The sequence below is a fragment of the Panthera tigris genome, chromosome C1, assembly GCF_018350195.1.
Source record: "Panthera tigris isolate Pti1 chromosome C1, P.tigris_Pti1_mat1.1, whole genome shotgun sequence".
In the NCBI taxonomy this organism is placed as follows: Eukaryota; Metazoa; Chordata; class Mammalia; order Carnivora; family Felidae; genus Panthera; species Panthera tigris.
In genome coordinates, this window is record NC_056667.1 from 45441401 (window position 1) to 45453751 (window position 12351).

The 12351-nt window shown below is 42.3% G+C and overlaps 1 protein-coding gene across 1 annotated transcript in view; it reads left to right on the plus strand.

Annotated features, from left to right (window-relative positions):
* The first annotated feature begins 3290 nt into the window (after positions 1-3290).
* Positions 3291-12351, plus strand: part of PRKAA2 (protein kinase AMP-activated catalytic subunit alpha 2) — a 78770-nt gene continuing 69709 nt past the window's right edge. Inside the window, exon 1 of the mRNA XM_042997363.1 lies at positions 3291-3464. Coding sequence (XP_042853297.1) covers positions 3371-3464 — 94 coding nt within the window. The 5' untranslated portion in view covers positions 3291-3370. The remainder of the gene's footprint in view (positions 3465-12351) is intronic.

Consider the following 12351-nt stretch of genomic DNA (forward strand, 5'->3'; position numbering starts at 1 on the left):
GGGATTGAGCCCTGCGCTGGGCTCAGTGCTGAGCATGGAGTCTGCTTGGGATTCTCTCACCCTCTTCCTTGCTCCTCTACCTTGCTCACATGCCCCCCCTTCTCTCCCTAAAAGAAAATAAAAAATTATAAAACATGAAGAGACAATCAAAGAATATGCTTCCAAAAATGTACAAAAGTATTATAGAGGTGTGTGGGACAATTAATTTATAAAAATGTTATTTTTCTGGATTTAGGAATGTTTGTGTTGTCAGCTTCAAAGGATGTGTACATAGTTGTGTTCTCTCTTTCAAATAAATACTCACTTTCATACACAAGTTTGTATTTTTTTTCCTTAAAGAGGTCCTGCACATTATATAAACTTCAGGTGCCACACAACGTGAATCCACTTGAGTGCCTGTGATTTGCTAGGCACTATTCTGGGAGCCAAGGATCCATCAGTGAACAAAATAGAGAAAAAAAAAACCCTCTCTCTTTGAAGCTTACATTCTAGTTAGGAGTGACAAGCAAAACGAAAACATAACAAACTAGGAAATGAAATAGTATGTCAGAAAGTAAGTGCCATGGGGGAAAAAGAAACAGTTGAGAAGGGTAGGGGGAAGGAGAGCGCGCAGGGCAGAGAGTATGGGTGGGCTGGTACTTCCCATGTTAAAATAAGGTGGTCAAAGCAGGTAAGTCTCATGGGGAAGGTGACTGAGCAAAGACTTGAAGGAACTGGTTGTTGAGAATACCAGTGGAATCTAGTGTAGTATATTTGGCTAGTGGTAGTCCATTATTCTCTTATTTAGGCTCCGAGTATTTGAAGTAAAATAACCCCAAAGACCCAGTATCAGTGGGTAAAGCAGTTAATAGCTGGAGCAGGGTTGAGAACTGAATGGCTATCTGGGGTACCAATCTAGAGATAGGTACTAAAGAACATAGGGACACTATAGCATCACTGGAAAATAATCAAATGGGGAATATTGTTATTTACCAGAACATCTCTGTTGGTGGTGGGGGGTCGGTGGTGGTGAGACCTCCAAGGGGCACGGCACTCAAGGAGATTTGTTCTGATGAACAGTCAGGTTTGTACTCCTGGGGAGGGTGAGGCAGTTGGGAACCACATCCAAAATGCCCCAGGGCAACAGGAGGCTGCTCCCTGCCAATGAGAGAGTGGTGCTTTCCCAGCCTTCTCAGCCCTTAGGGTTCAATCTTGCTGCCAAACTGAGGTCAGGAAGACAGCTAAATGTAGAAGCTTGAAGTATACATTGTTGGCCTGCCCTAGACATAACTATGAGAATGGGACTCCAATCGTGAACATTTTAAATGTTCTTACAACAGCACGTTTGGTTTTCTTTGGCAGCTGTGGTATGGAAGAGAGACCAAAGGACAAGTCAGAACTGCATAGGGGTTCTGATGAGTCTGCCACTTAGCCGATTTCAGTTTTACCATCTACAAAATGGGGGTAATAATAAGTTTCTTTTATGGCAGTCAAATGAGATCATTGTGTTCAAATGAACTTTTTAATCAGCGAAGTATATATACTTGTTGGCATAATAATAAAGCTATAAGGTCGTTCACAGTTGCTGGGTAAGGATCATAGTTATGAAGTATATAATAACAAATTGCAATTATCGAGGAGTAAAGATGGTGTGTAAAATGCTTTAAAATCTCCATTTATAATCTGCCTTCGTGGCGAATCAAGAAAACAATCTAACAGACTTTTCAATGTCTTTTACTGGTGTATCAGAAGAAGAGACATACATCATCTGTCTCAAAAGCAAAATTAAGTATTCTGTTTTCTTACTTATTTGAACGAATACCCAAATGAAGGTTCAGCATTAAAAATAACTGGCTGTTTTCTCCCAATTGCCAGCTAGGTCGAGTGATTCTTAAATGATACTTCTTGTCAGCAAGAAAGATGATCCCAAGAATGAACGAAAATAGCCTCTGTTCAACAGCTGTGATATTTATAATTTATAAGCTGTGATCATCTCTCATCAGATTGCCTTGGTGTCTGAACAAGAAAGGATGTATGTTTGCCATCCGCGTATCTATCACTTCTCAGAAAATAAACTGTTATCACATTTTATTCCTTCTGATCAATACATTTCTCTCTTTACACATAAACAGTGTGATAAGAGGCTTCCTGTTTGAGGAGCATGACCTTGAAACTCTAGTGTTATGCACAATGTTAATTAAGTATGTTCAACTACTCCGTAAACATTCAGTTCCAATCATCAAATCATTCTTAAGCACTGAAAGGCAACCCTGAAGACTCAGACCCCATGGAAGGAAGAAAGGGAGGGAGGATGGGAGAGATCAATTCGTAACGAAATTCTTGTCAGTCTTTAATACTGTGCCTGCGTGTCACGCTTCCAGTTTCCTCTCACCCTTCTCCCCTACTTCGATCTCTTATTTTTCTTTAATTTGTGTCCTTATATCGCCCTTGCTCTTCACAATTCTCTAGGTCCTTTATGTATTTTACTTGCTTTGCTCATTACATTGTTTCCCTTTTCATTTCACTATTGCCCCCTTTGGGCAACTCTACGACCAGCTAAATCTACACTTTATAGAAGCATGTGCTAAATTACAATCGAGCAAAAATCGTGACTGTGCGTTACTGGAGAACTAAACGCAAATCAGAACTGAGAGCTCTTGGGGAGAGAGCTCTTGCACCACAGGGCAAGAGGACGGAGAATTACAAAATCCACAGTGGAGAACAACCGAAGAGAGCACAAGTATTGCGTCCTCTGTGTGCCAAGACCTGCATCAGAAACACCCCGCCCATGACTCGAAAAACTTCCCCCTAGCGCTCCGCAGACTGACCTTCGATCGAGGCCCTTCCCCACCGCCGCCTCCCCGACTTCCCTTACACCCGCACTTTAGACTTCACGTCCCTCTCTCCCCACACCTCAGGCCTGCCTCTCTTCAAATTCGATTCCCACGTCGCCGCACGCCGACGCTCGGCCCCTCTCGGCTCACACGTTAGCTCCCCTCGGTTTCTCCCACGGCGGGTTCCGAAGCCTGCTCCCGCGCTAGGCGCCCCCCACAGGTGGAAGGGGCCACCCCCCTCCCTGCCCCGCTCCCTCCTCCGCACACCTGGCTGCCCCCAGGCCCGCCCCGCCCCCCTCCGGCGCCCCGCCCAGCCCCCAGCCGCCGCCGCCGCCGCCGCCGCAGCTCGCGCCCGGACGCTCCCACGCCGCCGCCGCCGCCGCCGCCTCCCGCGCGCCGCGCCCGCCCCGCGCCCCTCGGCGACTCGGGCCTCCCCCCACCCCCCCGCCGCGGGCCCGCTGCACTGTGGGTAGGCGGCGGCCACACTGAGGAGCCCGCGGCGGCGGCCGCACTCGCACTGAGGCGCCGGCGGCGGAGCGAGGCTGCGCGCGCCGAAGATGGCTGAGAAGCAGAAGCACGACGGGCGGGTGAAGATCGGACACTACGTGCTGGGTGACACGCTGGGCGTCGGCACCTTCGGCAAAGTGAAGAGTTGAGTACGCGCCGGAGGCCGCCGCGCGGGGCTGTCCGCTCGCAGGAGGCCGGGCTGGGCGGCGGGAGCCCGGCGCGCCCAGGGCCGCGGGCGGGCGCGGGCCTGGCGGCAGGTGGAGCGGGCCCGGGAGCCCCGCGAGGGCGGGCGTGGGGGCGGCGGCGGGGACGACGGCGGGCCCGGGGTGTGACCGGCGGTCCGTGCCCGGGTGGGTGACGCCGGAGGTCGGGCTGGGGGGCAGGGTGCCTTGCAGCGGAGTCGGTGTGGGCGGCGCCGGGGAGTAAGACCCGGTGCCGGTGAGCGAGTTTCCAGCGCCTCAGGTGCCTTGCTGGGTGCTTCGCGTGTGAGCTCATTTCATCCTTGCGGCGACTCGGCGCAGGTGTTGTCCTCACCTTGAAGGTGGGAAAACGGGGACCCCTAGAGGTTTGGGAACGAGCCCAAGGTCACACCGAAATTGGCAGAAGCAGGGTGAGGTGCAAAATGTCTTCCAGCACTGGCCAGGCCGGGAGGTGCCTGCCGTCCGACGCTCGTGCTCCGGGACTCGGGTTGGTGGGGCGGACGCTTTCGGGCAGGTTCCCAGGGCCTGCAGGTGGGGGCGTGAACGCAGGGAGGCCGCTGCAGCGGGTCTGGGCTCGGTTAGATCTGGGGGTCTCAAGGGTGCTTGGTGTGTGGAAAGAAGTCTAGGAAGGCTTCTGGAATGGGGACAGATTAAAGGTTCCTTGGTGTTGGCCCTCGGAGCGTACCGGGCTCAGGAGGCCAGAACTGCTAAGACCTGTCCAGCTGAGGTCTGTTTTCTTGGTGATGGGATCCCATTTTGGGTGTAGAGAAACAGGCTGCTTTTGAATGTCATTTTATTTTATTTTTTTTACTTGTTACTAGTTAAGTATTGAACCTTTTTTTTTATGTTAATAGGAGTCACATGGGGTTTGATTAATCTGTCCTCTCTTCAGAATTAGAGCCAGCTTATTAGAAATACTTTCCGTTGGATTGTTGTAAATCCAGAATTACAAGTCAAACGTCAGCTTTTTTCTTTTGCTGTGGGCAGTCTGAGATTTTACTCTCAGGCCTTTAGTTCCCTGTAAACTTCATATTTTAAGCCTCAAGTCAAAGGTGTTAAATAGGTAGAAGGAACTCGTTCATTCCCGTGGCATAGACCATCTTATTTACTTGCACGTGTCTGATGCTGTTTTATTCGGAAGGCACTTGCCGAGCACCTGCTGTGTGCTAGACATCATTCTAGGCGGTGGGGATACAATAAGGAACACAGCCACATTAAAATCTCTCCTTTGGGGCACCTGGGTGGCTCAGTTGGTTAAGCCACCGACTTTGGCTCAGGTCATGATCTCGCATCGCGGTCTGTGAGTTCAAGCCCCGCATGGGGCTCTGTGCTGACAGCTCAGAGCCTGGAGCCTACTTTGGATTCTGTGTCTCCCCCTCTCTCTACCCCTCCCCTGCTCATGCTCTGTGTCTCTCTGTCTCTGGATGATAAATAAACGTTAAAAAAAAATTAAATAAAATCTCTCCTTTTGTGGAGCTTATGTTCTAGTAGGAGGAGACAAAAGATCAGAATATATGTGTAAAATATGTAGTCTGTTTAGTGCTACTGAGAAGAATGAATCAGGGAGGAGAGAGTGAGTTTTGTGAGGTTAGCAGTTTTCAATAAGGTGGTCAGGCCAAGTCTCACAGACAAGGTGGTATTTGTGTAAAGACCTGAAAAGTTTGTAAAAATCTTTGAAGTACTACGTGTGCCATAAAGTCCTGGGGTATTATAAAAGGCTTCCTAGAGCGGCTAGCCAAGAGGATATATTTAGGATGAATATAGGAAGATCCAAGCATTAGATTCATGCCTGTAAGGTTACTTGCCATTCAGTGTCATTACTGAGGGCTACCGTGTCATGACATGATCCATTTACTCAAGCAAGCTGTGCCTCTGCCATCTGGGCATGTATACCCTCAAAGTTATATAACTTACCCTGCATCCTTTGAAACTGTGTTAAAATGTTTGTCACTTTGAATTCTTACATAATTTGAATGTAGACGAAAACACCCATCAGATCAACTGGCCCATTGTCAAAGGACGACTTAAATCTCTTTTGTATATACTCTTGAGCAGCTTCCAGGCACTGGCTTCTTAAAATATAAACCAGTGGAAGGTGCGCTGATTTATGAGAAATCCTTTTCCTGGAGGGCCCAGTCTAATGAACAGTCGGAGGAGTGTTTTTAACACCATGTTGGAGCCTCTCTAAAGTTAGACTGTGATTTCCCATCCCGGATTAGAAGTAGTACAGTTGCTCAATAAAAATGGTAGAAATTGTTGTAGTCAGTCTTATTTAATTCTTCAGGGGACAACAAACAAAAGTACACGTATTTTTAAAAACTTGTATTTTTGGGGGCGTCTGGGTGGCTCAGTCGGTTCAGTGTCCAGCTCAGGTCATGGTCTCACAGTTTGTGAGTTCAAAGCCCACATGAGGCTCTCTGCTGTCATCGTGGAGCCTGCTTGGGATCCTCTGCCTCCCTCTCCTCCTCCCCCACTCTCTCTCTCTCAAAAATAAACATTTAAAAATGTATTTTTTAAAAAGAAAAATACACCTTTATTGAGGCATGTCTACGTATCATAAAATTCACCCATTTCAAATATATGATTCATTAATTTTTAGTAACTTTATTGATGATGCAGCCATCATCATAGATGGAACCAACATCAACTTTAAAACATTTTTATCACCACAGTAAGATCCCTCATGTTCATTTACAGTTCATCTTTGTTCCCACCAGCAGCCTCAGGAAACCCCTAATCTGTTTTCTGTCTGAATAAACTTTATTTCTCTGGACACTTCTGATAAATAGGATCATTCAATATGGAGTCTTTCATATTTCCTTTAACAATGTGTTTAGGCTTATGCATGAGGTAACGTGTCAATAGTTTATTCCTTTTTATTGGTAAATAATGTTCCATTGTGTGGACATGCCACTTTCTGCCTGTACATTGACCAGTTGATGGACACTGTTTTCAGTTTGGGGCTATTACAATAATGCTACCACAGGGATGCCTCGGTGACTCGGTCAGTTAAGCATCCGACTTCGGCTCAGGTCATGATCTCACGGTCTGTGAGTTCGAGCCCCATGTCAGGCTCTGTGCTGACAGCTCAGAACCTGGAGCCTGCTTTGGATTCTGTGTCTCCCTCTCTCTCTGCCCCTCCCCTGTTTGCGCTCTGTCTGTCTCTCTCTCTCAAAGATAAAAATGTTAAAAAAAAATTTACGAATAATGCTACCACAAATATTTGGATGCAAATCTTTGGGCACATGTTTTCATATATCTTGGTCAGGTACCTAGGAGAAGAATTGTTGGGACATATCATAGTTTGTATGTTTAGCTTTTTGAAAAACTGCACACTTTTCAAAAGTGGTTGTACCATTTTACTATCCTACCCACAATGTATGAAAGTTCTCCTTTCTCTACATCCTTACCAACATTTGTTGTTGTGTGTTTGAAAGGCATTTTGATGGGTGGAAATGGTGTCCATTGTGGCTTTAATTTGCATTTGTTAATGATTAATGATACTATCTTCAGATACTTATTAGCCATATATTTATTGTCTTGGGTGAGATATCTCTTCATATCTTTTGCTCATCTCATGAGCTGAATTATAAGAATTCTTTACAAATTTTGGGTCCAAGTCCCTTATTGGATGCAGTTTGTAAATATTTTCTCCTAATCTGTTTGACTTTTCATTTTCTTAACGGTGTCTTTTGAAGTTTAAAAGTTTTGAATTTTCATGAGGTCCAATTTATTGATTCTTGTTTTTATGGACCTTTTGATGCTATATCCAAGAAATCTTTACTTTAGATCTCAAGGATTTTCTCTTATGTTGTCTTCTAAATACTTTGTTTTAGCCCTCACATTTAAGTGTATGACCCATTTTGAGTTAATTTTTGAGTATAAGAGGAGGTTCTAAGATCAGCTTTTTGAATGAATACCCAGTTGTTCCAGTACAATTGAAATGTATTGAAAACATATTTTTAATTGTTACATAGATTTAGACCTTGTAAATTTAATTTCTACTAAATAACTTAATGATAGATGATTTAGTTTTTTTTTTTTTTTTTTTAAGTTTTTTATTTGAGAGAGAGAGAGAGAGGTAGAGAATCTCAAGCAGGCTCCATGCCATCAGCACAGAGCCCGACGTGGGGTTCACCTCAGTAACTGTGAAATCATGACCTGAGCCCAAATTAAGAGTTGGACACTTAACTGACTGAGCCATTCAGGCGCCCTGGTGATTTGGTTTTATATGGTTTTAAAAACATGGAAATGGAAGAGTAAGTAGCATTATTTTGGTGTGTGCCTTTTCTCTTTAACTGTTAGGCTAATTACAGATTTTTAAGATTTAACTTGGTGTATCAACTTACAGGCCAACGTTAGGTACGATAAGCAAAAATTGAAAGTGGCATAATTTTCATTTGATAGCACTTGTTTCAAGTCATTTTTTAAAAGTGTAAAGAACTTTTCTTTTTGCTGTTAAATAATGAAAGGTTTATTTAAAAAGTTGTAAACTGATTTTCTCCATTGTTTTGTTAGATTACCAGAGAAGTGCTATGGAAACAAGTGATGTAGGCTGACAGAACTTAAAAGTAATGCTTTTTAGGGGCGCCTGGGTGGCTCAGTCGGTTAAGCGTCCGACTTCGGCTCAGGTCACGATCTCGCGGTCCGTGAGTTCGAGCCCCGCGTCGGGCTCTGGGCTGATGGCTCAGAGTCTGGAGCCTGCTTCCGATTCTGTGTCTCCCTCTCTCTCTGCCCCTCCCCCGTTCATGCTCTGTCTCTCTCTGTCTCAAAAATAAATAAACCGTTAAAAAAAAAAAAAAAATTAAAAAAAAAAAAAAAAAAAGTAATGCTTTTTATCTACTTAAATTTTTTCTCCACATTGATTTAGTTCATATTCTTTCCAGGGTAGGGTAGAACTGCTTGAGAACTGTTTAAGAGCTCTTGGATTGGGACTTGTTCAGCACTTATCTCAATAGTAAAGATGATAGAAATACAAGAATAGATTTGTTGTTTGTGTTATACAAAGACTGATTCAAGAATATATGTAATACAATGCTAATTATTTATTTGAAAAGCAGCCTGCGTTTTCAAGGTGAGTACTGATAGATTTGGTTTATGAAATATTTACACTTTGTCAGAAGACACCACTGGATACTTTGCAATCACATTAGCCTTTTTCTAGCTAGTAGTTTCACCAAGGAATTACCTTCTCTGTTTTTCATATAGTTCTGTGAATGGCCCACAGACTTGGCTTTCAAGAAATTGTACTAATTCCCCACTTATTTATTTACTGTTTCCTCACTTAACAGGAAAGATAAGCAGATGGAATTTTTATTACATTTTTTAAGTAGGCTTCATGCCCAGTGTGGAGCTTGAACCCACGACCCTGAGATCGAAACCTGAGCTGAGATCAAGAGTCCGAGGCTTAAGTGAGCTCCCCAGGTGCTGCTTTTTATTACATTTTTAAAAACAAGCAGTGTTACATTTTTTGAAATATAACGAGTTCTAAATGATAAGTTGAATATTGGACAACTACCTGGTCAGTTGGTGGACCAGAATGTTGTACCTGTGGCATACTGGCCCCTGCTGGGATTGTTTTTGACTTCCTGGGCCTTGTTTTCTTTTTCTCCTAAAGGAGAGTGCTGGAACATGTAATCTGTTGGATCCTTTCCAACTTTAAACTGATTTTTAAAAAGATTTAATTCCTCCAAATGGGTATTTTTAATTGTTCCTTCTCGATTAATGGAAATTTGAGTTACTGAAGACCAGAGCGGAAATGTAGATGTAATGGAGAACAAAAGAAAAGGGAAACACATCTGTAACAATTTAGTGATAAAAGCTACAACTCAAGGGGCATCTGGGTGGTTCAGTTGGTTAAGCCTCTGACCAGCTCAGGTCATTATCTCACTGCTCGTGAGTTTGAGCCCCATCCTGGGCTCTGTGCTGACAGCTTGAAGCTCGAAGCTGGGAACCTGCTTCAGATTTTGTCTCCCTGTCTCTGTCCCTCCCCTGCGCAAGCTCTTGTCTGTCAGTATCTCTCTCTCTCTCTCTCTCTCTCTCTCTCAAATATAAACATTAAAAAAAAAAAAAAGCCACAACTAGACTCAGTTTTTTAATATTTTAAGTACTATAAAATCCATTTGATTTTATTTATTCCCCAGAATAATCTTGAGTTTGTTATTATCTCCATTTTACAAATGACGAAATTGAGAATCCTATACCTTAAGTGACTTGCTCAAGGTCACAGTGCTAGGTAAGTGGCAGAATTGGCAATCATAAGCCAGATTTTCTGACTCCAGAGTCTGTGTTCCATGCAGTGTAAAGTCAAGATGCATAGTGTGTTGTTTTGAGTTTTAAATCTACAAGAATGTAATTTCACATATCTGTGGGTATTCATTGAGTATTAATATTAAAAAAGATTGGTGTTTCATTTTAGTTCGCAGTTAGAATAAAATTGTTCTTTGAAAATCCATCATATGCATGATTAAAATTTATTTTTTCATATTCCTAACTTTAATGCCTTAATCCATTCCTTATATGGATGAATATACTGAATTCTGACAGTTTTAAACCAAATTCCTTGTAAATACCAGGTATTTCAGTTTTTTTCTTATTATGAAAGTAACCCTGACTAAAGATTACCAGTAACCTTTAGTAACCAAAGTAAAGAGAACTTACAAAAACGATTTGATGTCCTAGAAGGAACATAGGTCTAAGAAGTCTTTAGCCCTGGATTTTAATTCCATTTTACCACTAGTTATATGGCTTTGGGAAAACTAGTAACCTTCTTTGAGCCTGTTTCCTCCTTTGCAAAATGGCAATAACAGCATTCGGCCTACTGCCTTCTAGAATTTTTATGAGGATTAAATGAGGTACATAACATGGCTTTAAGAATGATAAAGTGGCAGTGTTGTGAAGATGCCTGGGTGCATGGGTGTTGTGAATCAATTCTGCACTCTCTGTGAAGTGTTAGTGTTTGCTGTGTTCAAATATGCCTTCAGTTCTGATAGAGACTGGAGACAGAGCTGTAACAATTTGCCCCTGTTTTTTGGATGCCTACATTGAAGGAAGTTCTAAATGACTAACTTGCTTGTGTTATGTGATAATTACTAATTTTTTTTTTATTGAAATGCAGTTGTTTTTGGGTAAGTCATGTAATTTTTTTCCCCACAAACATGAAAAATGACTAAAATAAGAAAAAGGCAAGTAATAGTGGATGTTCATATAACTTACTAGCTGAACTGATTTTACTTTTAAAATTATTCAGATTCTAAGCAAGTGTTAAACAGTAGTTCCAAATAATAAAGATATATTTCTACTCAAGTACTAGAAGGTTAGTGTTTAGGGGCTCCTGGGTGGCTCAAGTCAGTTAAAACGTCCAACCTTGGCTCAGGTCATGATCTCATGGTTTGTGAGTTCGAGCCCCACGTCTGACTCTGTGTTGACAGCGTGGAGCCTGGTTGGGATTCTGTGTCTCCCTCTCTCTCTGCCCCTCCCCTGCTCTCTCTGTCTCTCTCTCAAAAATAAATAAATGTTAAAAAAATTTTTTTAGAAGGTTAGTGTTTGAATCAAAATCAATTCAGTGGTATCTCTCAAAAATTGGATAAATGATGTGGTATTTAGACTTTTTTTCCCCTTGACTTCTGTATGGCATAGATGATTTCAGCATTGATAATTTGGTCCTTAATTTCTGAATGGATTTTGTTCCTTTTGTGTAATCAGTTCACGGGACTCTCAGAAGAGGTTTTTTCCCTTAAGAAACAATGTTAAAAATGGTGGATAGGTTCAAAGTAAGTGCACAAAGGCAACATGGTATATAGTACAGACACCATTGGATTTGGAAGACCTGGGGTGGAACGTTTGCTATGTTGTATGCCCGCTGAGTGGCCTTAAACTAAAGTCACTTGATCTGTAAAAAAAGGGAATAATACCACGTGTTCTCTTACATTGTTGTGAGAAGAACATGAAAAAATGTAGGTGAAGAGACCCTCATAAGTCCTTAACTCTTATGTAATTTTATGTAAGTAGGTCTTATGTATATAAACCCCATAATTAGTTGAATTCTGAGAATAGCCTGTGATCTGGTTCTGAGACCAGAAGTTTATTTAATGAGGGGGAGGAAGACTTTACGATCTTCTGTTTAGTGTTTCCCAGCTCTCTTCTGATATTTTTTTCTGATGTGTTCAGAAAACTCTGAGTCTCTAGATACTGCTCACTATCACCCTCTCCTATACACTACTCCCTGTGCATAGGTGTGAACGTGTAACTGACTTATATTCCAGATCCTTTGGCTGCAATCACAGATCTCTTGAGAAAAGGAGGCAGAAGTTAGGAGAAGGAAAAGAATGTGAGCAGCAGCTGGCATTTTTTATTTTTAAAGGGTCATTTTTAAGGCTCTACTTAGAGTAGAACCAAAATTAATACAGTTCATTTTTTTAAACTACAGAAAATGCACTTTGTGTTCAAAATGTCTTTGTACCAAACTTTCTCTTAGTATATGTGTGTAAATTTAGAGAGGATTTTGGAAGTTTGATCATAGACTGAAGTAAAATTACTTCAGTTCTGTGGACTTTATCCCTCTCCCATGCTGACACAGCACTGCTTATAGTGTTTCTTTGTTTGTTTGTTTGTTTTGGTAAAAACATGCCACAATATTAATTTATCTTGTCATCCATGTTAGTTTTCCTTAAAACATTTGGTAGTTGTAATGGTGACACCCATTTATTCTTCTGGGATTCTTGTACTTTCCTTGATGATAGGGAAAATATTTCATAGAGAAAGTAATTTTTTTAAGTCAGGCTGATAATTTAATTTGACCTAGCAGAAGATCTAATCTCAAATCCTTTAAG